The following is a 24,995-nucleotide window of genomic DNA, read 5'->3' as shown; positions in this document are numbered from 1 at the left end:
GGATAAGACTTTACTGTCATCTATCACACACATCTCAAAAGGTTTTTGCAATCTGAGAAATCTTCATTACACCACAGTCTCTCCCCTAAGCAGTGTAAACTACACAAATACATCACATTTCTTTTGTATTCTCTGGAAGAAACCAGCTGTCCCTCGGGGACTGCAAACCCAAGTACACTGCAACTTCAAAAACAAAACTGCAAAATGAAAATCCAAGATTGCTCTCAGTTAGAAAATAATTGTCCTTCTGAAGAGCAAAGTTTGTCAGGACAAATAAAAAGCTTTCTTGTAGGCTGGTCTGATTGAAATCACAACTCTACCAAAGGAAAAAAAATTATCATTTTCTCCAGACATTTTAAAGACTCTAAGAACGCAGTTATAGAGCTTTTCCTTGAAAACATAACAAACAGAGAACAAACCATCCTTGATGAGGTTTAGCAACATCAATTAATACACTAATTAAGGTGCAGTGGGAAAATAAGACTTTGAACTGAGCATGTAAGTGCAGCACTGGCAGTAGATAAAATATTTCCTTAGCTGGATGGATTTTTAGATTCTGAAGGCACCAAAGAGTGCATTTTTTGATGCCCATTATCTCTACACAGAAGATATGCCAATGGACATTTCTTTTATTCCTGCAGTTATTAAACAACTTCTTAATTGGTACTTTTACTATTGGGTGAGGGTTTACCTTTCTTTATTGGGGAGGGGGTTCCTCTCTTTACAATATCATAACCCAACAACTTTTCAGGCTAGAAATTGCTGAACAGTAAGATTTGGGTATTGCAGATTGACTCTGTTAAAAATAATTCAACAAATACGTTGCTCTCCTTGATTTATACATTACATGGGGCTGGTGCATCGAGGAGAGAGCACAACTGGAAATGCGTGTCCAGATTTCTTCAGTTCCTACTCTTTACCAAACGGAAAGGCAAAGAAAGATGCACTTAAAGGCCATGAGAGATACATGAGAAATGAACAAGTTCATCTGTTGTCCAAAATTCCTTGGGGTGGAAGACTTTGTCCCTTGCCTATGCTCACACAAGTGCATGCACACTGTGGATCCCCCAGTGTTCTCTCTCTAAGCAGAGGATGAAGTCTTTAGGTGAAGATGAAGGCTCAAGCTTCATCCAACCTCAGATTTGCACTGGGTGTTAATGCAAAACAGAAAACACATTTAGGCAAAACACTCTGGAGAGTCACTAAGCACCTCCAGTGTGAATTAAGGTGAATTATCAGAATTACCAGGTGTGATAATTCTTAACAGCCAACTACCTGGAGCTGTCTATTGCTGAAAGAAACAGAGATAGCCTAACACCCTTTCTGTGGACAAAAAATCCCTTAAGAGCCTCAGGGCAAGTGGAAGCTCACTGCAAAGTAAGATTGCCTCTTCCCTGTGAGGGCTCTTATGTTCATTCTGCTGGAAAGGGACAGAAATCCTTGGGAGAGATGTTCCAGCCATGATCTAAGGATGCAATAAGTGGTTCAGCAATGAGTCCTGGTGCAGACTTAACTCCAGGCTGAGAACAAAATGGAAAGTCAAATGCAAAAGTGAGATTTTAAGCAGCAGAGGAGTAAATAATCACTGCACTGCCTCACCACCTGTTCCATTTGCAGTTGGGAACAGCTTTGCTGATATATTGTCCACACTGCACAGCAAGAATTAGATGTACCCCCAAGGATTTTTTTCAGTCAAATTCACTCCATTAACTCCCAAAAATAAGTATTTGCTCAGGAACAGATTGTCTGCTAACTAGCTAAATTCTTCTTCTATAAATTGTACAAAATGAAGCAGCATGTTCTCTAGATGTAATCCCTTCTGCTCTACCAGTAGAAGCTCAGATTCTTTTCATTATTTTACCCGAAGTCCCAAAGCACTTTTACTGTAAATCACTGGGGATAACTAAGTCATTAATTCCATAAAAGTTTGTTTCCTCTTCTTGGTGAAGATTTCCTGGTTTTAATTAAACACCTCCTGTCAAGAAACTGTTTCACTGAGGAAGGAGCTCCCAAAGCTCTGCCTAGCCTGAGGTGACCCAGGTCCTTCAGGGTAAGCCTCAAGTCTGTACTTGGAGATTTTTTTAGCCTAGTGTGAAGAACCCTCTGATCCAACCCAATCCCTCCCACTGATAACCCTACAGAAATTCTTAGTACCATACTGGGAAAGTGTTACCAAAATAAAAACCAGCATGCTTCAGATTTCACAAAACATGAACTTGTGTGTCACAAAGCTTCAAACACAGATTTAGGAAGTTTAAAGGACTGATCCTATCATTTTGCCTATTTTTTTAACACATAGTAAATATCAGAAAAACTTACTGGTTTTCCACAAAAGCAAGCAAGAGTATTTCTCATACACACTAAGGAACACTAACCAGAGCGTCCCTTCCACATGTGTAACATTCTCCCTTGCACTGGCAAGGAGTTAAAATGGCCTAAGGAGGGCAGTGCACAATGGACACAAAACCAGCCCAGTAATCAATCCACTGAGGTAGAGTTAATCCTGAATAATCACAATTCAGATGATATTTCATTTGTAGGAGAGCAACTGAGCACTGAGCTGAGGAATAACATTTGAATTCCAGCATTACAGCAGTCAATACAGCTTTCAATATAAATTATATACAGTGTAAACTGGCTATAACTGCCAGCCTGCTCTCTTCAAACCATAAAGGATAAAATGTACTTATGTATTTTCTGCTTCTAATTTTGTGGCGTACAGAAGTATCTTCTACAGGTTTGTTATGTGTTCCCAGTTTCCACCACTAGCTTTATTCATGAGGCCTTAAGAAGTCTTTGGAGGAAAATGACTGTTAATACCAAAAAGAGCCATAAAAAAACTACAAAGGTCAACATTAAATAATGATTCTATACTTTTTCAAGGAAAAGGCTACACTGATGTATGTATGTCTTCCAGTCATTGCTGCTTTTTATATGCATTTATGATTACTATGTGCATTTTTATGGGCTTAATAAAACTTACACAGACTACAGTATTTGTTTATAGTGAAAAAACACATTCTTGTGAACTTAAAACTTACCTCCAGTGGGCAATAAAGTAGTATCAAAATGTTGCTTGTTCTCCAATCCATTTTCTACCATAAAACTTAATTTCTTTCCAGATCAAGTCAAATAGTTATACCTCAGGTTGAAAGTTACACTCTTACCTTTTATTAGCTTTTACTTTTGTGGAGAAAAACTTACAAACCCTACTCAAATGTGCATTTAACATGTATTGTGCTGCTTTCCCTGCCTCCTTTAGCTTTCCAGCTTCTCCTTTTTCAGAAAGACTCTTGAATCTGCTAACTTAACTACAGCAGGCAACTGAAAGCTTCCTCACTCTCCTTTCAGTTTCTTTTGCACTGTTGCTCATCTTACCTGTCTCCACCTCCTTCCACTTTCTGCAGAGCTGAATTGGGCATTACTGCACTGCTGCCTGACCCACTGCTAATTTGACAAAATTAGCTGAACATGCTACACCTGAGGCTTATCACTGCCCCTGCAGTGTGACCAGCCACTGCTCAAGATGGCTCAAACTCCTCAGAGTACTATGTAACTTCAGCTGTTTCCTACCAAGCATGCCCAATATTCTGCTGGTGTGATTAATAAAGCATATATAAATACCCACGGACTGGATTGCTGGGTTTTGTTGTAGGGTTGGGTTTTTTTCCTAGTGACATAACTGCAACTGGTTTATTTCTAGTTCCATGTGCTCAGACAAATCTTATCTCATACAAGTTCATCTAGGGCAGTGCCTTTATGAATTGGGCCTCAACCAAAATGAAAGTAGATAATACATACACTGTGAGACAAACACAGCACACATGCAAGTGAGAATTCTGCCCAGGAAAATTCCCGAATCCATTTCCTTCTCAATAAAGGTGTCAGGCCTGATGCAGAGCCCCACTAAGCTCTCTCCCACTGCTTTAGGTCACAGTTACATTTGAAGAATTCAGGTAAGGATTCCCCCTCTAGACTCTGAGCTCTAGGTACATCCAAGAACAAATACTGTATTTGTATTATGCTTTGGCAAGCTAGCCACAGACTCCAGTAGATCAGATACTGCCTGTGGCTGTGACCTGTGTCTCACTACCAATAGAATACTCAAAATTTCAGGTCTTTTTTGTCTATAAAGCACAGGTAAGATTCAAACATGCACATGGATATATCCTCATACGTTTTCTTATTACTTGTTAGTCAAATATTCCAGAAAAAAAGGAAACAAATAAAAAAAGTAAAGGTCATCCAGCTTTCAATATTCTGCCAGTGGCAATATCTGTAACCCAGCACTCTGAAAGCCTTCCCAGAGCAAGTACAAGTCCATCTCCTAGTTTAAAAGAAGAAATTTACTTAAGAAAGCAAGTCAGAGCCTAAGGCAGCTTGTGTGGTAAAGAACCACCAGGCCCTCCCACTTCACACAAGAACATATCACGTGTGTTTAAAGAATTATTTTAAAGCAGCAGCTTTTCAGAACGAAAACCAGTCCCACTCCCAAAGCTTCTCAGAAGTGAATTCTCTCTTGCAGTACTCTTGGAATCTCTCTCCAAGCCAAGTGGCTCCCTCCAAACTTTGGAAAATAACTTTAGTGTACTGTTGTCCTGCTTGCACTCAGCAGGACTTGGAAAAAGGATAAGCAGAGGATAGTGTAACAACCCATCCCAGACAGCTTCAAACTCAAGGATAATGAGTAAAAGCTAAGGCCCAGCAGTGCCCCAAACAGCAGCCCAGAGCAGGCTGTCTGTCTGTCTGTCTGTCTGTCCCTCTGCACTGCTGAGCTGCACCCTCCACCTCAATGGGGCCGTTCTGTCCCCAGGAACTGGCACTGAAAATCCTGTAAGAGAGAAAAACCTCCAAACACATTGTCTGCTGCTGTTGCCTCAGAGATGTGAAATACAAAGCTGTGTTTCGTGTCAAGTACATGCAGGCACTGTGTGTATTTGTGATTGTGAGATGTGTGGAAATCAACCATGGGACAGTTATAAAGACGAATTCTAATAATAACTGAGGAAAGTAAAGCATGGAAGAAGGCCTTTGAACCTATCTTTTGTTTGCAATTAACCTTTATAACTCTTAAGTTGATTTAGGAGCATTTGAATTAAAGTTTTAAGGATGTTGCTTTTTGACAGGAACTTTCTGTTTGTAAGCCTCAAAGAGTTTGCAATAATAACCTTTTTATATTATTTTTATAATTTTAAAATTATAATTATAATTTAATTAATTTAAATTATTAATAATAATTATAATTTTATAATTCTTTTTAATTATAATTTTATAATATTGCTGGTAATAAGGATATTTTGAAACTATAGCTTTAGAATATATAAAAAGGAAACATGCAGCTTGAGAAAGGAAGATGGACGTCAACTCAAGGTTTGACCAAGGGAAGCTGGACATCACTGTTATGGGATTTATAGTCCTTGCAATTAAAAGGTGGACACACATCTGGAGAACTGGACTTCACCAGATGGGATTGGTCTTCCTTCTTTCAGAAACCAGACCACCACCACCTGGGATACTCCTTTGAGATACACCCTGAGAAAAACTAAATCACAATAGTGTATAGAATTGTGATGTAAAAATTTGGAATAGAAACTGCCGATGAGTAAAAACTGGAATAGAAACTGCTGAGAAAGCTGATGAGTACCCCTAGAAATACCTGTGAGCCCCAACTACAGGTGTGCAGTTGGAGGGAAAACTTCCCCCACTGTACCCAGCGCTGTATTGCTCACACTTTACCATATTAATTAATAAATTGATTGCTGCTTGACCATTGGCCTAGTCAAGCTTCTCATTTATAACACAGATTGCTGTTTTAGAACTTATGCTGCACGAAGTTAGTCTTTAAAGCAGCAAGGCCAGCAAAGATCCTGGGTTTCAAAAGAGAAAGAACAACTCGAAGTAGCCGATAAAGCAGAAAACTCAGGGCTGTGGCTTTAGACGCCCTGTCAGGGTCCCAGCTCACACAGCTGTGTGTGTCTGTGTGTCTGTGTGTGTGTGTCTGTGTGTGTGTGTGTCTGTGTGTGTGTCTGTGTGTGTGTCTGTGTGTCTGTGTGTCTGTGTGTCTGTGTGTCTGTGGTGTGTCTGTGTGTGTGTCTGTGTGTCTGTGTGTCTGTGTGTGTGTCTGTGTGTGTGTCTGTCTGTGTGGGTGTGGGTGTGTGTGGGTGTGTGTGTCTGTGTGTGTGTCTGTGTGTGTCTGTGTGTGTCTGTGTATCTGTGTGTGTGTCTGTGTGTGTGTGTCTGTGTGTGTCTGTGTGTCTGTGTGTGTGGGTGTGTGTGTCTGTGTGTGTGTGGGTGTCTGTGTGTCTGTGTGTGTGGGTATGTGCGTCTGGGTGTGTCCGTCTGTGTCTGTGTGTATCTGTGTGTGTGTCTGTGTGTGTGTGTCTGTGTGTGTCTGTGTGTCTGTGTGTGTGGGTGTGTGTGTGGGTGTGTGTGTCTGTGTGTGTGTGGGTGTCTGTGTGTCTGTGTGTGTGGGTATGTGCGTCTGGGTGTGTCCGTCTGTGTCTGTGTGTGTCTGTGTGTGTGTCTGTGTGTCTGTGTGTGTGTCAGGGTTCCATCTCACACAGCTGTGTGTGTGTGTCTGTGTGTGTGTCTGTGTGTCTGTGTGTGTCTGTGTGTCTGTGTGTGTGTCTGTGTGTGTGTGTCAGGGTTCCATCTCACACAGCTGTGTGTGTGTGTCTGTGTGTGTGTCTGTGTGTCTGTGTGTGTGTCTGTGTGTGTGTGTCAGGGTTCCATCTCACACAGCTGTGTGTGTGTGTCTGTGTGTGTGTCTGTGTGTGTCTGTGTGTCTGTGTGTGTGTCTGTGTGTGTGTCAGGGTTCCATCTCACACAGCTGTGTGTGTGTGTCTGTGTGTGTGTCTGTGTGTCTGTGTGTGTCTGTGTGTCTGTGTGTGTGTCAGGGTTCCATCTCACACAGCTGTGTGTGTGTGTCTGTGTGTGTGTCTGTGTGTCTGTGTGTGTCTGTGTGTCTGTGTGTGTGTCAGGGTTCCATCTCACACAGCTGTGTGTGTGTGTCTGTGTGTGTGTCTGTGTGTCTGTGTGTGTGTCTGTGTGTGTGTGTCAGGGTTCCATCTCACACAGCTGTGTGTGTGTGTCTGTGTGTGTGTCTGTGTGTCTGTGTGTGTGTCTGTGTGTGTGTCAGGGTTCCATCTCACACAGCTCTGTGTGTGTGTGTGTGTGTGTGTGGTGCATTCTTATGCATCCCATTACTTCATTAGTGCATTACAGTATGTTCCTGTGCATTCACTGTAGCCTACCTTTCAAATCTCTTGTAAAAATGTAATTAGTCCTCTCATTCATTTTCACCCTTCCTTAATCCCTTAAATGAATCAGTAATTCTCTCAGGTTTATTAGTTTTTTATGCTCCTCTTTGTAAATGGTGCCATGAAAGCCATGTACAGACAGCCAATTCCAATTGCCAGTGGAGCTGGACACAAGCTCACAGCTCCTGTAGTTTATATGGAACAAAAAAATGTGTGTTGTACTCACATAAAACGTTTCTGTGGCAGTGCAAGTCTCTGTTTCTGTTAATAAAGGTTCATAAAACATTTTACAAGAAACCCCTGACTAATTTTTGCTGTGTGATCTCTGATCTAGGAAACGTGAAGCTGATCACAAAGAAAACATTTGAAGCTGTTGGTAAGCTGCAGCCCATTCTCATTTAGAAAACTGCCCAGACTGCAAACCGCAGATTGCAGCGCGGTTTGCAGCATCAGTGTGGGCTCACCCAAAGCGTGTGCACAGAATTCAAACTGCAGCAATGTGATCATACCAAGTTCACTGAAAAACTCCTGGGAGATCCTATCGTGTTTACAGTACACTGGCCCTGAACAGAGGCAAAAGAATTGGCTGTTACTGACTGCGAAGGATGCCCTGGTGAGAAACGATGCTCAGGCACAGCAGACACCTGTCCTACAGCAACACAAAGACTTCAGCAGTCTCATTTCAAAGGAAACACACCTCTGTGCAAGGAAGCGGAGAATTTAAATCTACAGATGACTGCTGGTTAATTAAGCTAAATCTCAGAATATACTGATGTGAATTTCCCATCACACAAGTTCCCGGGATATGGCTACTGCTGTCCTGTGTGCCCTCAGTGCCTCCGCTGTGACAGTGACTGAGGACAGCTCCAATAGGGAAGGCATGACTGCACTCCTTAGGACTGTCCTTAGGAGGTTCCTTACACCTAGCAGGACCAGCCTGTGCTTTTCAGAAGCTTCTAGCAATTTGTCATGAACTCAGTATTTTGAATACTAGGCTAACAGCTATGAAAAAGGAATTTATTACAGTGATGTTTAAATGTAAGCCATGTAATTCCTTGGCAGTAACTACACTGACATTATTGCACATTGCTCAAGTTGGATGTTCAGATTCTTTTAAAAAAGTTCAGCCAAAGATGAAGAAAACCAAAGGGAAATACCTAGCAGGATATTCCTTTTGTCTCAGCCAAGCTGTCATAAACAAAAACATATCCAACTTCCCCAATAAACAATGATCATTTGCCTTCCTTGTAATCAGGAATTCTAGTCCATGGCTTCCCACAGTGTTTTCTGATAATTATCTTACTTTTCCTCCCCCTCAGCCATTCTTTTTTTTTCAGATTTCATTTATGCTGTTACTCCTGTATTATAAAAGAATTTGCCCTACTTTTTGCTTTCTTGTCTCAAATACAAGATATGACATAGCTCCTCTAGGTATTGTGTACAAACTGCATTTCAGAACAAAGATATTTATCGGTCATTTCAATATATCTAGAAATTCATGTTATGAAGTACAGTCTTGTAAAAAGCATCACCCAGGCAGTGGCAGAAAAATACTGGTTCAAAAGCCATTTGCCAGTGGTCAAATAACCAGAAAGACTCCTAGAGCAGTGGTTAAATTGAGCAAGCCAAGCTGTGGCCCAATCACCAGGAAAATACTCATAAATCACAGAATGCTTTGGGTCGAAAGGGATCACACCCCCTGCCATGGGCAGGGACACCTCACATCAGCAAGGTTGCTCCAAGCCCTGCCCAGCCTGGTCTTGAGCACTTCAGGGATGGGGCAACTTCTCTGGGCAACCTGGGCCATCACCACCCCCACAGGGAAGAATTTCTTCCTCCTACTTAAACTAAACCTGCCCTCTTTCAGTTTAAACCATGCAGAGTAAACCTCCTCCTTTAACAACTGTCACAGCATTCATATTCCAAGGGGATAAAATAAAAACAAACCAGCAAGCCCCAACAAATGACAGAGAGACTTGTTTGGTATTTGAGAAGCACAAGCTTTAGTAAAATGATGTTAATATTTAGATGATGAGTGCTTTTTTTGGCACCTTTGGAATTATTCTGTTACAGCTGACTGGCTCATTACAGATCAATGTATCAAAATGATGAGACTTCTGGGGATATAATGGAATCACAATTATCACAATTTCTAATGCTCTGAGGAACTTCTAAATCTGGTTTCTGCAGTAATAAGAGGCAGGGAGTCAGTGCCAGTGCATGTGTGCAGCTCTCTGTACAGCCTCACCACAGATGTTAACCAGGGGGTCCTGCTGGGGACCCCACTCCCCCTGAGCTCCTGTAGCTCCCAGCACACTGCACCAGGGGCCTGGCATTGCCAGCTGCTGAAATATGCCCCTAAGCACAGAAACTCTGAGAAATCTTTGCGTTGTTTATCTTTGTTCCCTTGCTTCACACTTATGCAATAGAGGCTGTGATTAAGAGGATTAATGAAAATGTCACCATTTATCACCTGAAGTTCAATCAGTAATAGGAAAGTTGAATCTTATTTGATTAATTATACAGAGGTACAAAAATACTTGCATTATTAATTCAGGACTTGCTGCAAAATGCTAGAACTCTGAGGCCCTAAACAGCAAGGTTCAAAGTCTTAAAGCTTACATACACTTGGAAGCACATGCCTGACTTTAACCAAACTTTATTGAATTACTTTTCTTAATTCACTGTCTTGACCACATTAACTCTCCATTAAGCATCCATGGACCAGCTCCAAAACATCCACAAACAAGTTACCCATCTTTAAAGGCTCCTTCAATCTGCCTACCACCTCTCAGTTACTATTGCCAGACTGCTTCTACTAGAACATAATGCATTGTTTTGCATTGAAAGGATTTGTGCATCATTCCTGGGCTGCCTTTAATTTTAGAAGTACTTCCACACAACCCTCTCCCTCAAATTCATTACCATCTTTAGGTAAAGCACCTTTGCCTGTTGCAGGCTCTCTGCAAACACCCACCCAGCTGGAGCAAGGCCTGGCTGCCCCAGGGCCCTCACACCCTCCTGCCAAGCAGCTCAGTTCTGCAACTCACTGAAATGGGAGAGCTGGGGTTTACACATGACTCTTGGGCTCATCAGCACTGCATTTGTGTTCCAGACATCAAATTTGGATTTTTATACAGCAGCAGAAAAAAAAAAAAGTATCTCTAAGTAAAATGACATAGTGCCTTTTTAATTTATTTAGTGGTTAGATTACTATTGCTAATCACAGGCTTGCTAAAATTAGCAGTGTCAGCAGTCAGGTTACTCAAATGGGCCCCCTGAGCTCTTTGGATTTAAGTGAACAATGAAGGGAGAACAAAGGAACCCCCCTGCCCACATGTCCCCAGCGAGCTGCTACCTGAGCCCTGCCTGAGGCAGCACTGGGGCCCTCCTGAAAGGGAAAATCCCACAGCAACAAGGGCAGCCCAAATGGGAACTCCCAGTCACACAAACTCAGGATGCACAGAAATCAGCACACTAAAATTAGGTGGGTTTTGTCTCATAAACAGAGCATTAGCTTACTAACTGAGAGAAAAAAAAAAATGAAAGAATGTGTGATAAGAGAGGAGGGTTAATTAGAATGGTAATGTAATGAAAATCCACTTCCCATTTTTAAATATTGATCACGCTTAAAAGAGCTTATCTTATTTAAAAAATGACATCTTAATTTGCTGACAGATAGATTTTATTCCCAAATGCTGACCACTGTTCTGCATCCACACCTCCATATGCCAAGTGCTGCACAGCTGGATGCTCTCTGAAGCAGAAAGCCACACTGGCGCTCTGTACCTGCAGATCCCACTGTGCCAAGGGACCTGGATCCTCAGGACAGCTGCTGTGCATGACTGACACACAAACTGCACCACAAAAATATATTCAAGGACATATTCTACAGCTTACAGTCTTCAACTGCTATCCTGACATAAATGATCATACCACTCAAAGGACATTAGGGGTTAAAGAAGAATAGTAAGAGCAAAAGCAACAGCAAAAAAAGGACAAGCCCTTGATTGGATCTTACATGTGGGGATGAAAACCCTTAGCACTGAACAGCCTGAAACTAAAAACTTCCACTTAATAGGATTCATGCTTCTTGTCTTCTGATTATACTCCAAAGGAGAATGATAAAAGAGTCTTCTCTCTTCTGATATTCTGAAAGTTAATAAAGATGTTCCAGTCATCTGTCAGTTTGACCTCTGCACATGCAGTTTTGAAGTGCTGCCATTGTCAGAAGTAGTTTTGTTTTTCAATAGCTCAGTAAAATCAATATTAAAAAAAGAGGCAATGAAGGATTAAAATGTTATTTTTATTTTGTGTTTGCCAGTCTGGAATTAAAACTGATAGAAACAGGAATAGTGCTGAGAATACTCAATTCCCAATTGTCTTTGAAGGTGGTAGAAAGAAATCAGAGTCTCCCAATTGACAGGACTTTGTACATGCAGTACTTTGATATATAAGGCAAAATTAAAGGATTGTTAAATCCATTTGAGATTAAGCTGCTATCTGACAGGAAACTATGCAAGTGTATATTGGATATCAAATCAGGGGGATTGTTGGTTTTCAGAGTTCAAGCAGTTTTATTTCCATGGACCTCAGCTCCAAGTAAAAGCTGAGTAAGGTAAAAGAATGCAGTCCTTAAGTACTGGATGTTCAGAGGTAAAAGTAACAGCTGTCACAGGCTGCTTGAAAGTTGTACACTTAGGAAAGCACAAAAGGGAAATGATTTGTTTAGGATGTTTTTGTTGCATCTTCCACACCTGTGAGAAGTTGCTCTCAACCCAATTTTCTGGGTCACTATATTTAAAATTTGACATAGGAAGATGTAGCAAATTACATACAAAATCAGACACGGTGGTAAAAAAGAGCTATCATTTTTAAATGAATGCCAATAAAACAGACTGATGTGTGAGAGTCTTCCCACTGTACTTAAAGAGAAATATTTGCTGTTTGCATAGAAAATAATTACCAACCTGTTAGTTTTTGCAGATTCCATGTCAACACTGACTTTTGGCAGAGCTGATTTCCACAAGAAGCAGACATAGACAGCTTTAGTTCAAGAGCCAGTGGCTGTGTTTTGCCTTTTAGGAGAGAGGAAGCCTTTTCTTGAGCATGCTTATTAATTTATTGTCAATATTACTTTTGGTTACCAGATACTTACTATTATTTCCACTGTCCTCATTTTGCAAACATTTTGGAAATGAACTGCAATTGCTGAAAACGTTTCATTGTACCATATGTAAGTTCTTCCATATTGTTTGCCAAAATGACATTGTAATTCTAATAGCATTAAACAAAAAGTAATTTTTAATCTATGTACATATAAAACCTCCATTTCCTTATAGAAAAAAAAAAACCATTTGCATGCATTTTTATAACTCAAGGGTTTTTCTCCTTTACAGCTTTTAACTTCATTTTTTAAATGCTCTCTTAAGGAGAATTCACCTTCAATAGATGTGCATTTTCTGCACTGGAAATCTTTGCACTAACTTGCAAACTTGTTTTTTGAGCATGCCTCTGCTGCTCTGTACCAACACACCACAGCCCTGATGCACTTAAATATGTGTGCTGCTTGTTACCGTCCCTTGTTTGTAGTCCCAGCAGCCAGCCCTGTCATATTGCAATGCAGGCAAAACTGAAAAACACACTGGCAAGAATGAGGCCACAGGCCAAAGTGTCACATTTATGTATCAGCAGATCTAAGTCAGAGTTATTAGATCAAGGGACAGAGACAAAGGTACATTCATGTGCTGAGAGAAGGGACGAAGAACACAAAGTTCACTTCATCATCGCCTCCACTTCTATTAAATCTCTCTGCCTCTGCCTGGTGTGGCTGACCTTTAAACACCACAGTGGGAGATGTGCATCTGTGCCAGAAGCAAAGATAATCAGAGCATTCTTCCCTGCTCCCATCAAATTCCTTTTTTAATCTCAAGTTCAGCCAGCCTATCACTCCCCCTCTCAGAACGCATTACGTCTCCATGATGGATCAGCTCAGGAGAACAGCCTGGCAGCTTCCCCAAACAAGAAACTGCCACTTACACAGGGCCAGCTTTTCTCCTCCTGTGGATGTGACATTTCAGTCTTCTTGTTACCTAGTTTTTGTTCACTGTTACATACTTGTTATCTCAACAGCAGAATTTGCTTTTGTCTTTGGTAGAATTGAACCAGAGGCCAAAACACTCCAGTCACCAAAAGCAGCTCTGTCTTAAAGGGGACTAGAAAGAACACCTGGGTCCCTTACAGCTTTTCATTATTATTTTGCCTTAATTTTCCTAATTCAAAATGGTGTTTATATTCAGAGATAATTTTGAAATGTCCCAGAAGACTCTTGGAAAATGTTTCCATAAAACCAAATATTTCAACTAGACTTGTAATTTAATTGGAATATTTAAAACTAAAAGGTATTTCAAAGCAAAACCTAAATGTATCAAATCAGGAAGTACTAAATCTTGGTATTTTGAAATATTTTTTTCAAAATTGCTGCATTTTGGTATGGAATTCCCATTAATAACAAGCATTTTCTAAAAAAACCCAAATCTTTGAAGAATTTTTCTTTAGCCAAGGCTCACAAACAAAGACAGACTACAGAGACTCTTAACCCAGATCTTTTTTCATCCTGCAATATATTCTAGGGTGTTTTTTCAATATAACATAATCAATATTCAGACTTAGAAGTATTTGATGCAGTATATGAGGAATGTAAGGCACTGCAGCCTAAAATAACCTCCCTCAGAAGAATGTTTAATGTGACCCTTGGTGCTCACCAAAATACTTCAGCAGCTGAGTGTTGGTTTCATATGTGGGAAGTGTCCAATATCATAGCCCAAGTGGGCAGTTTGATGTGGTTTGAGGTTTTTTTGCTGTGTAACTAGGACTGTTCTGCTTCCTCCACACACCTGAGTACCCTATTCACATTCAGAACTGAGACACTCTGCTGTGTGCAATTATTGTGCACCTATTTAACCATGGTATCCCAAATCCTTTGCCACTGCCTGGGCTTTTCCAGTACCAGTGCTGGCCACAAAGCCCCAGCTGAGGCTCCTGGAAGTGTGGCTGACACCCCAAGCCTGTGCACCTTTTAACAGCAGGTAGAACCTCCAGGCCGTGAGCACAGAGCAGTGAATAAACTCAGCAGAGAGAAAACCTAAGAGCACAAGAAAGAAGATATTTAGTTACTACTGTGTCTGAAAATATTATCACCCTAGAGCTGGTATGGTGTTCAGTCTTTCCATCTCACTGATGCTTTGTACCTCACTGAATTTATATCCATGCTTCTCAATTGTATCACTTTGCTATGTTATAAATCAATTTTTGAAGGAAGGCCCTAACTTCCAAATGCTAATTCAGAAGGGAGATTTGCAGATCTCAGGGCTCAAGCTAATTTACAAAGGTCACTGGCCTATGAGGATACTGTTTGTTTCTTAAATGACAGTGTGAGCAGTGAGCCAGTGTAGCAGCAATTTAGCTTAGCTCAATTAACATTTCCTATTTAGGGAGGGGGAAGAAGCATCTTCTTTTTCAAGACTTCTTGTTCCTATTAGAGAATTCTTCCTTTTCAGATTAAAACAGAAACCACAGAAAATCTCTCTTGATATTTTAAGCAGTACTTCTAGCTTCCATACCAGATTCACTGTTGGATTAACCTTTGTGAGAAGATGAACTTTTGTTTTTATAATATCCAACTCAGTCTATTGTGTTTATATACAAAACATTTCATAATCTACTCTTCAAGCATCCTTGATCTTTCAAAAACAGATTAAAAACTGCCCTCATAGAGGATATGCCTGATTAAAATTGCTATACAAAGTGTAAGGAAATGCAACATAATGCATGTCTCAAAACAGACCAACAGTCAGCTCTCTAGGTACAAATCATCTCACCTCACTTCTGTTGTCTAAAATTAGGCATCCACACTAAACTAATCACTTAGTCATAGAGGAAACAGGCACTTTATGTAATCACAAGAAATCTTCAGAAAATCTTTATCTTGAGTTAACAGTCAATGGGGTAAATAAGGTTTTAAATTGAGAAAAGCCCAACACAATAAAATCTCAGCATACCTGCTTGAATTTGTTCACTTTGAAAGCAGACAAAACAAGCAAAGCACTGAGAGGAGTGACACTGGTGGGTGGGAGGTACAGGCCTGTATTATTAGTACAGGATTTAAACTGAGCACAGAGGGAACACTTAAACTGGAAACAACACAAATATCAACGGCTTGTTTTACTTAGAAATGGACTTACAGCCTAGTTCTGTGATGCTGGCTTGTACAGGGCAGTTAACTTGGCTACAAATCAGAAACCCAGGCGGCTCCAGAAATGAAGCCCTGGGCTTGTGAGATGCAAAGCTGTGTTTGGTGTCAGGTACAAACAGGCCACGTGTGTACTTGTGATTGCGATATGTATGGACACCAACAATGGGACAGTTGCAAATTCTAATAATAACTGAAGAAAATAAAGCATGGAAAAAGGCCTTTGAACCCATCTTTTGTTTGCAATTAACCCTGGTTGATTTAGGAGCATTGGAATTAAGGTGTTAAAGATGTTGCTTTTTGCTTGCATTTAATCCATAAAAAGCTCTGCAATAATAACCTTTTGAAGTATAATTTTAGAATATTACTTGTATCCTTGAAACTATTGCTTTGGAATATATATAAAGGAAATATGCTTATCTCATGCCTTGTTGAAGCAGAGAAAAACAGCTTGAGAAAGGAAGATGAACATCACCTCAAGGGTTTCTGGTTTCGACCAAAGGGAAGCTGGACATCACTGTTATGAGATTTATAGTCTCTGCAATTAAAAGGTGGACACACATCTGGGGAGCTGGACCCCACCAGATGGGATTTGTCTTTCTTCTTTCGGAAACTGGACCGTCACCATCTGGGGATACTCCTTTGAGATACATCCTGAGAAATTAAAATCACAATAGTGTATAGAATTGTGATGTAATAATTTGGAATAAAAATTGCTGATGAGTAAAAGATTGGAAATAGAAACTGCTGGAAAAAAACTGATGAGTACCCCTATAAATACCTGTAACCATCAATTATCAGTGTGCAGTTGGAGGGAAAGCTTCCCCCACTGTACCCAGCGCTGTATTGCTCATACTTTACCATATTAAATAATAAATTGATTGCTGCTTGAATATTGGCCTAGTCAAGCTTCTCATTCATAACAGGCTGACAGACAGGGACCTCAGCCCATTCATTCCCTCCCTCCCCAAGCTGCAGACACCTCGCTGCTCGCAGCTGGGCACAGCACAGCAGAGCAGTGACCGGGTTTGTTTTGACCCTTTGTGGTCCAGATTCAGAAACTTTTTTCACCAATTTCTGCAATCAAGTGAAATATTGTGACAGGAAAATTAAACACTGATGGTTTAATCAATATGGCCACAACAGAATATTTATAACTGAGCCACAGAACAACATTAACAAAGGATATATGAGAGTAAGCAATACCACTGTGCTGATTCAAATTATTGCTCGCTGATTATTTTGAGAATTCAATATCCTCTCTTTTGACATGTTGTTCTGCCTTCACTTTCAAATTACTATTATCAAATTCAACTTGGGTGCAACACTAACATCATCAGTCCAGCTCAACAACCGCTCTGAAGCCTGGCAAGTGTGTGGAACACGTTCAGCTGGAACACTGCCTGACATAATAGAGCTGGGACACTGCTTTTTATAAGAGGAGACTCACTGAAGTTGAACTCATGACTGGATTCAAGACAACCTACATTTTTTTAAAAACACTTTTTCCTTAATTTGGAGAGAAGTAAACTTTTCGTTACACAGGTAATTTCATAGCATGTGTCTTTGAATGCAAGAAGTTACCTTTTTTAAATGAAAAGGAAATAGTCATGAATCTTCCTTATGCTATAAATATCTTTTAGAAGAGCAATGTTAAAATAAACAGGAAGGGACACCCCTGTTTTCATACATGAAAGCAATGGAAGAATGAAAGATTTGGACTACTGATTGTAATGAGATCCAGGCATGTGGATGCCAGATTCCTCCAAGAATTAGGGTGGCTGAATAACCAGCAAATTCAGACAGATTAGCATCACTTGTTTTAGCCCCAGGAACAAATCAGCAGGAAATTGGCAAAAAGCTGTGAGCCAGGAATTTCTGTGGTATCTGCATTAACTTTTTATAAATTTTGTTTACACATATTTTAACAAGTTATTTGGAGCAGTAAATAAAATAACTGATGAAGATTTGCAAAAGGATGCAATGGTACTAGATGACTAAATAGTAGCAGTGATGAAATTCAGTCTAGAGAGATCAAAAGTGAGTATTTTGTGAGGAAACAACCAACAGTTCCTGTGATTCTATAAAATATCTTCACTGTATTGATTACCATGCACAGTTCTGCCCTTCCACCTCATGGGCTGCAAGGTGCTGAAAAAGGTACAGGGAAAGGAGCAAGTGGATCTTTTTGTGGCTTCCAAATAAGGACATTTTTAAAAGACCAGAAATACTTTGAAAACAATAAAAAATGAAAGAATAAGTGGCATGGAGAAGGAAAAAAAAGGGACTGGTGTTCATTTTCCCTTATGATAGCAGAATTCATAGACAGCAAAAGAAAAGATCATATGTGGGGGTAGTCAGGGTGTGACAGTCTTTAGCACAGGATGCTCAAGATGCCAGAGGTTTACAGTGGGCTCAGACCCACACCTGGAGCCCTTTACAGGCAGAAATGCACACTGACAATGCAAATAGGTTTTTTCCTTAACTTTTGTTCCCCTAGACAGAACCTAGGGATTGCCAGCATCTGAGCTGGTTTCCACCTCTCAAAGCTTGCAACAGCTCTGCTGTGTTGGGCATGCCCCACAAAGGCTACTTGTACCTGACAAGAGAAAAAACCACCTTTTTTAATCTGCTAAATAAGATATTGTGCATTTAACAATATGCACAGTCTTGTCTGCTTCACTGGCCTTTGCTCTATCAGCTGGTGCCCACAAGCCACCCAACTCCCTGGATGTCACAACTACACCCAGATGCTAAAACTGCTCTCATAGCTGGATTTCAAAAGCCTGATGTCTCATCTCCCTCAGCACCAGCCTTCTCTGGTACAGTTACTGTTCTGGGCCTTTTTTGCAACATTTTTCTTAGTTGTTTAGCTTTTAAAATGTTTTAACTACATCTATTGTCTCGTAGTATTCCACAGCCAGGTACATGCCACCCATGATCTGACATTTCAGTACTTAAATTTATTTTCAGTAGCAGAGATGAAGCCCACTTCTGCAATAGCACAGCTGACTGGCTTTTGGAGCTGTATTCCAGAACATCCAAGCTGTAAGGGGATTTGTTTGTTGGCTCTTGTACCAGGGCAGGAAATAAACAAGCAAGGATAGAATGTGAGGCCTCCCCTGCAAACATGCAGCTCATAGGTCTCATTTAAGAATCCCCTAATAAAATACAATAATGCTTGGCAATTTCCTCCTAAGTTATGGGAATTTTGTACTGGATTGGGTCTTGAATTCACCTGTTATCCAACTAATATTACAGAGAGCTACCATATTTCTCTCACTTCCATGATACTGTCAGAAACCACTAAATTTTTCTTTAAAATGAGATCAATCTGTTTATCTCCACAAAGCCCTTTCGTGGGCACTTGTTTAGCTGATAGGTTTTTTTCATTTTTGTTCTGTTTTACCTCAGAGAGGCTCACAGTTGATGGATACAGTACAACTACCACCTAATTAATTTGCTGGAGAGTTTAGCAGTTGATATATACAGTTTATCAAAAACCCATCAATCCAGCTCTTGCTTAGAGATACTGGTAAGGGCATTAAAACAATGTAAGCAACTTTTAAGTAAGATACTTAGTTCTACTAGATATCCAGAAGATAACATAAAGTAAAATTGAAGTTAATTTGAATAGCAGCCCATGATATAACCCCCAGTAAAGTGACATTTGGAACAACTAATTCAACAATAGGAGGTGGCACTGTGTAAGGTCTCTCTTTAGAAGGAAGTTTTCTTCACTGTAGGCAGCACACTGAGTCACAGCATAAATATAAATACGTACACACACCCTGTGCATTCACACATGCAGCAAGATCAGGCTGTGGATTTTCCAGGCACAGTGAATCTGTGCAGCCATCAGTCTCTCTAATCACACACCCACACTCATGGCCAGCTAGCTCTTGCATTTGGGACATAAATTCAAACCCATGAAAGAAAACTAATACTGGATTTTATGCTTAGGTCTTCCAAAATGAATCATGATTTGAGTATTTCAGCTGGACTCAGAAATTCTGTCAAGTTATTTGGTCTTCAGTGATCACCTGTTCTTTCTAAAAATGAAGTCACTTCAGGATGGTTTAGCTTCAGTATTAAAAATCAGAAAAGCCTGCAACTTTGAGTTTGTGCTTCAGCTGTCATTTCATTTTGCAGCATGGTCAAAATCAGATACTCTTGTAAGTCAAAAATAACAACTTTTCTTATTCTGTAATCACATGGCCATGAAGAGAAACGTAAATGCAATACCCTAGTTTTACTTTAGCTCTTTACCTACTCTTCTTTCATTATCTCTAGGTCACTCAAGATTAATTATTAATTCTGAGCCAAGTAGTTTTCCTGAGTAAATTTTCAGCTGCAGAATGAATTCATTGATTTTTTCCCATCTTTGCATTACTGCACACAAAAGCATCAAAAGCTAAAAAACCCCACAAAAATTACTAATGCATTCCTTCCAGGCACTTGAGATGACGCTGCTGTGAATTTTTGACTTTAGTATTCCAGCAGCGTTCCAAGCTCCAGTTCAAATGAGTTTAGGTCAGCGTACATTTAGTCACATTTGCAGGACTGGTTGTCCAACAAATGAAAATCTCCTCCCAGTTGTATTTGCAAATCTCTTAGTGCTGGAGAAGTATCATTTGTGAGCAACAAGGAAGCAGATCCTTCAGAAATGAATGCTGAGTCTCCAGTGTGTGCAGGGGATTCATTCAGCATGCAGGCAGGAGCTGGGCTCACTGGTTCCTGGGGGTCCTTTCCAACCCAGAATATTCAATGACTGTGCAGTGAGCTCCTGCCTCTAAGCTGGGTCAGAGCCCATTGCCCCTTCAGCAGATCACAGGTCACAGACTTTCCAAGGGAGAAAGCTGGCCAACAACTGGCACCAACACAGTGCCTCCTGTTCTTTGGGCAGCAGGATCTGAACACTGTGAGCTAATACTCCCAGAAACACACATTTAGTCAAATTCCCACTGAACACCTTGGTGGAAAGGCTTACACTGATTTCTCAAATTACAATTCCACACCATCTGATTTCTGTGCAATGAAATGCTATGCAAGGACAAAGCACTCTGTCTCACTACATACCATTATAAGAAAATGGAGTACATTTACTATTACCCAAGGCCATTTATTTATTCCTTCCTGAAATGCCAGCCTTAAAACATTTTTCGATATCTGCCAGCAAAGGGAGTGCTCAGTGGCAAGTCCCTTACACCATATATTCCAAACAAGTGCAATTCCATCCAACATACCTCCACAAGCCTGCTGGTATGTTCTCGAAATATAGCAGCATACTCCTTTATTTCTTTCTCTCTTCCATTTTTAGCAGCTTCAATGAGAACCAGCAGAGGAACAGTGGTGTCTAAGAAGGAGTCTGAGATGTGATCTATAATGGCTTTTCTGAGCTGTAAAAGAAAGCAGTACATCAGTACCTGCTAACTGAGCATCCATTAAAGTCTGCTGGAATTATTGTCCCTTCCTGTTTGTACCACAGACACATCCACACTGTATTCATGCATTATTTACACCATGGGGCTGAAACCTGTGGCAGCTACAATTCATGCATTAAACACAGAAAACTGGATTTAATTCTAAGGAAAGCTTTAATATGCCACTAGGTAAATATGCCCGTTTGTAAGTGTTTGTACAGATCCATAAAACACTACATCATATACTGTTCTCTTGAAATCAAGGGAGCCAAACTAATATTCCCCTTCCCTGATGAATAGGCTACTTAAGTGATTGCACATGTGAAAAATTAGTTAGCCCAGACCTCATCTCTCCTGGGTATTCTCCCTTGTAATTCAGATGCCAAGGGAGAAGGCTATTTAATTTTACAAAGAAAATATTAATTCAATCATGTTTGTACTCACAAAATAGCTGCATCCCATGATTTCATAATTGCAAAATTACCCAAGTATTTTCTTTCTGGGAAACACAGTCTGGTTTGCAGAATGGCAGCCTTCATGGTAATTATGTCAATGAGATTACTGATTATGCCACCTGATAATGTATTAACAGAGCAAGAAGATCTATAAATGAGGCTGGAGTTCAATTTTCTCTGCTTAAATTAATTGTTCTTGAACTTCTAACTTAAATTATTCAAGAAGTATAACATTCTGCTATAAATTAGGTGTCTTAAATTAGCTTCACAGCAGCTTGTAACCAATCACTGGGACATTTCTTACTTAAGAGGTTATTTTGCATGTTACCTACACATGACAGCTGTTCATTTACACCATGCAGCAGTGCAGCAAACATACCAACTGGAACAACACATGAAATGCAGCTTAATGATCAAATGCACAGAATCTCCCACTCCAGATCCAGTGTTTTTAAATATATAGAAAAGATATTGATTGGAACAGAAAAGGACACTAAATGTTTTTAAGCTCATCACACTGTTGCCAAAGTACTGTTTTCACTTGGCATTTTGCTCCAATATATCTCTGTGAAAACTCAGTAGAAGTAAAAAACCTCAGTAGAAGTAAAAAACCAGGAGAAAAATAGAAAAAAACCCACAATATTTTTGATGCTCTGCTGTGTTTGAAGTAGAGCAGTGACCATGCAGAGCAGAAAGAACAGTGGAGAAATCTGCTGATTATCAGACAACATCTGAATATGAATTCCACCACTAACTTTTGGGTAGCCTCACTGAAAGTCAGCTCTCCTTGACTCACCAGGGGGACACAAACCTTCCAAACAAACACAGGCAATCCATGTTTGGAATGGTTTCTTTGTCTAACCTACTGCAGCCCATCACATTAGGATATACTGTCTGGATACACGGTATGTTCTCCAAAGTAATTTACAAACACAGAGGCTGTGGGATTCCAACACAAAATAGGATTTCTTACATTCTCAGCTTCATTCAGGCTGAAATTAAACACTAAAAAACTATTTTAGAAAGTTTCACTACCAGAAATAAAATACATCAAACCTCCAGTCCTGCCAAGTTACCCACTAAGACTTCTCTGTTGTAAAGGCTCCACTGAGGAAAACAGATATTCTTGCCTGTTTAAAATTAGGTACATAAATGTGACCTTGGAGAGTCACAATTTAAAAATTAAGATTTCAATTTACAAAAAACAACAACAACAAGTGGAACCATCATATCCATGGCCAATGACTGATTATCTCCAGCAGAAATATTCTGGAGTTCTGTACAGCCCAGAGTGCAGGACTTTCACAGCCTTAGCACACTGTCACTACAACAACCTCAGGCACATTTGTGGTGAGCTTGAAATACCCAATTTCAAACCAGCAGCCTAATTTTATCTCTCATTGCATAATTCTTTGCTACAGCTTTTCACTGGTTTTCTTGGCTTAATTAACCTTTCACACAGAAATTATCATTCCTGCTTCGTTCTAAGAAATGCTCTACCCTGCAATTACACGGCAAATTGCATCTTCTTCAAAAAACAAAGATAATGCTGTGTCTTTGCTGAACACAAACAAGTCTGAAATTATGTTCCTGTTGCTGTTCTGCAAAGAATACATGAAGCTGGGAGTTGCAAAGGATGGCTTGTGTAGCATTAAAGAACAAAGAAACACAACATAGAAGAAAAAAGAAAAAGACAAAATAAAAAAGGAGTATCTGAGGCAATATCTATTTCTTTTCATGCTAACTCTAACAAGCATCTCTTCCATGACTCAGTAAGTCTGTTTCTGACTCTGGCCACCTGTAGGGCAAAATGCTGAAAGCTAAGCAGGCAGAAGGGAGGCAGATGAACAAAGGAAGGCACCAGTAGTGCCAGCATGCAATGCTAGGGAAGTTATTGTGCTATAATTAAACTTCTCATATTTTTAAGTGAAAGAGACACAAGTAGAAGAGGGAAAGGAGGGGGAGGATGATGTCTGACAAATTGTTTTCTTCTGAAGATGCAAGGTCTTACCCTTTGAGCAGACTGTTACAGAAGCATGGACAATTTTTGGTTTTGATATCCAAATGCATTAAAAAAATAACACAGGAATACATCATTTATAAAACATGGGGCATAAGGCTGTCAAAAACAGTGAGGGCAGAGAAAAAAATGCCAGCAGCTGTTTGCAACACTATTCACCATCAGTACTGATGAGCACAGAAAACTCAGTTTGCCTCTACTCACCTCTTGCCTTACAGACTACCCTGGCAGAAGTCCTGGGCAAAGCTCAGAGCAGTTACTGCTGAGGGATCTCCCTTTCCCCTTCCAAAGGGGAGCCAGGAAGGCCATGTCCTTTGTGTCCAGAAACAGCTACCCATGATGAAGAAGTTACATAAAAATACAAGAATATCACCAGGAACAACATTTATTAAAGCAGCCAGAACTGCAGAACAAGCACAGGAGAAACATCTGTGCAGTCCATTCATGCTGCACTGGGAAAGAACTGGGAGGCAAGAACTGAGTATGGTAATTTCACATAATTACACATTGGAATGGATAGGCAATTCCTTCCTAAATATTTGTAAGCTCTCCTCAGCAGGCAAGCAGTGATCCAGGTAAAGCTGCACATGCAGAAGTGACACACATATCCTCCAGCACAAGTACAAATCCAAACAAAGCTGAGCAGCTTAGAATCCCCAGAAGTACTGGCCAAGCTCCTGAAACGAGTGCAAGTAAGTTCCCTTGAAAAGCTGGAGAGTTTCTACAGCTCCCAGAAGATCCTGCTCTGGGGACAGCTGCTTTAGCCTTCAGCCTTCTTCATTCCCCTTGCTGGGATGTGCAAGGTGCTCCAAAGGGCCCCTGGCATCACCCACAGCCAGGCTGCTGCCTGGGACAGCACCTCTCTGATGGGGCACTACTGCAGAGATTTTAAAAACACAGCTTTATAAGGTCTCATCTTTAACCCAAATTTTGCAGAGGCAGTCCCAGTGAGGACTGAAAGCAGAGTACACTTCAGAGCACAGCCCTGAAAGCACTGAGAGTGCCTGACACAATGCCAGCAAAGGTACACACAGCACCATTAAAAATACAGCATTAGGAAAGCTGCAAGAGTAGAGCAAACAACACTTTTCATGTTTCTTGTAAAATTGCTGGGAGACAGAGTAATGAATGTCTGTTATGTGAAAGCAAATAAGACTCTACCGCAATATCTGCAAGCACAAAATTCACAACTTCATGTCTCCCAGAACAGGAATTAGGCATGCAGTAAACACTCTTCCTAAAACAATTCTTATGCAATTCATGTGTATGAACATAGAATTGGAGGAAAGATATAAAATATTTCTCATAAATGCTTTCCAGTGGAAAAAAATGTCAAGCAGCACAGAGCTGTTCTGGTAAAAGGAAATTACTGGTTCTAGATTGACTATAAATTGGGCATGATTACATTCAGCCTGAACATTTTCCAAAGGTTTACAGAAAGACACAAATTGAATCAGTTAACAGCTTTTAACCACTGTAACAGAGTCAATAAAGTGTTTTAAGCTGGAGTTTAATTAACTCACGGAAGGAAATGAATGGAAGGGTTGTAGACACACTGAGCTGGTGATGCAGGTCTCTGCACTGAAC

The 24,995-nt window shown here is 40.3% G+C and overlaps 1 protein-coding gene across 4 annotated transcripts in view; it reads right to left on the bottom strand.

Moving 5' to 3' along the window:
* CTNNA3 (catenin alpha 3) overlaps window positions 1-24,995 on the bottom strand; it is a 411,267-nt gene that overhangs the window by 143,042 nt on the left and 243,230 nt on the right. For all 4 annotated transcript variants that reach the window (XM_054288363.1, XM_054288359.1, XM_054288361.1 and 1 more), the window contains one exon: window positions 20,757-20,909. In XM_054288363.1, the coding sequence (XP_054144338.1) occupies window positions 20,757-20,909 (153 nt within the window). The remainder of the gene's footprint in view (window positions 1-20,756; window positions 20,910-24,995) is intronic.

The sequence above is a fragment of the Melozone crissalis genome, unplaced genomic scaffold, assembly GCF_028551555.1.
Source record: "Melozone crissalis strain CALT ecotype California unplaced genomic scaffold, PUWL_Pcris_2 ptg000062l_1, whole genome shotgun sequence".
NCBI classification, from domain to species: domain Eukaryota; kingdom Metazoa; phylum Chordata; class Aves; order Passeriformes; family Passerellidae; genus Melozone; species Melozone crissalis.
The sequence above is the reverse complement of the archived record's forward strand: the minus strand, read 5'-3'. Positions and strand labels throughout refer to the sequence as shown.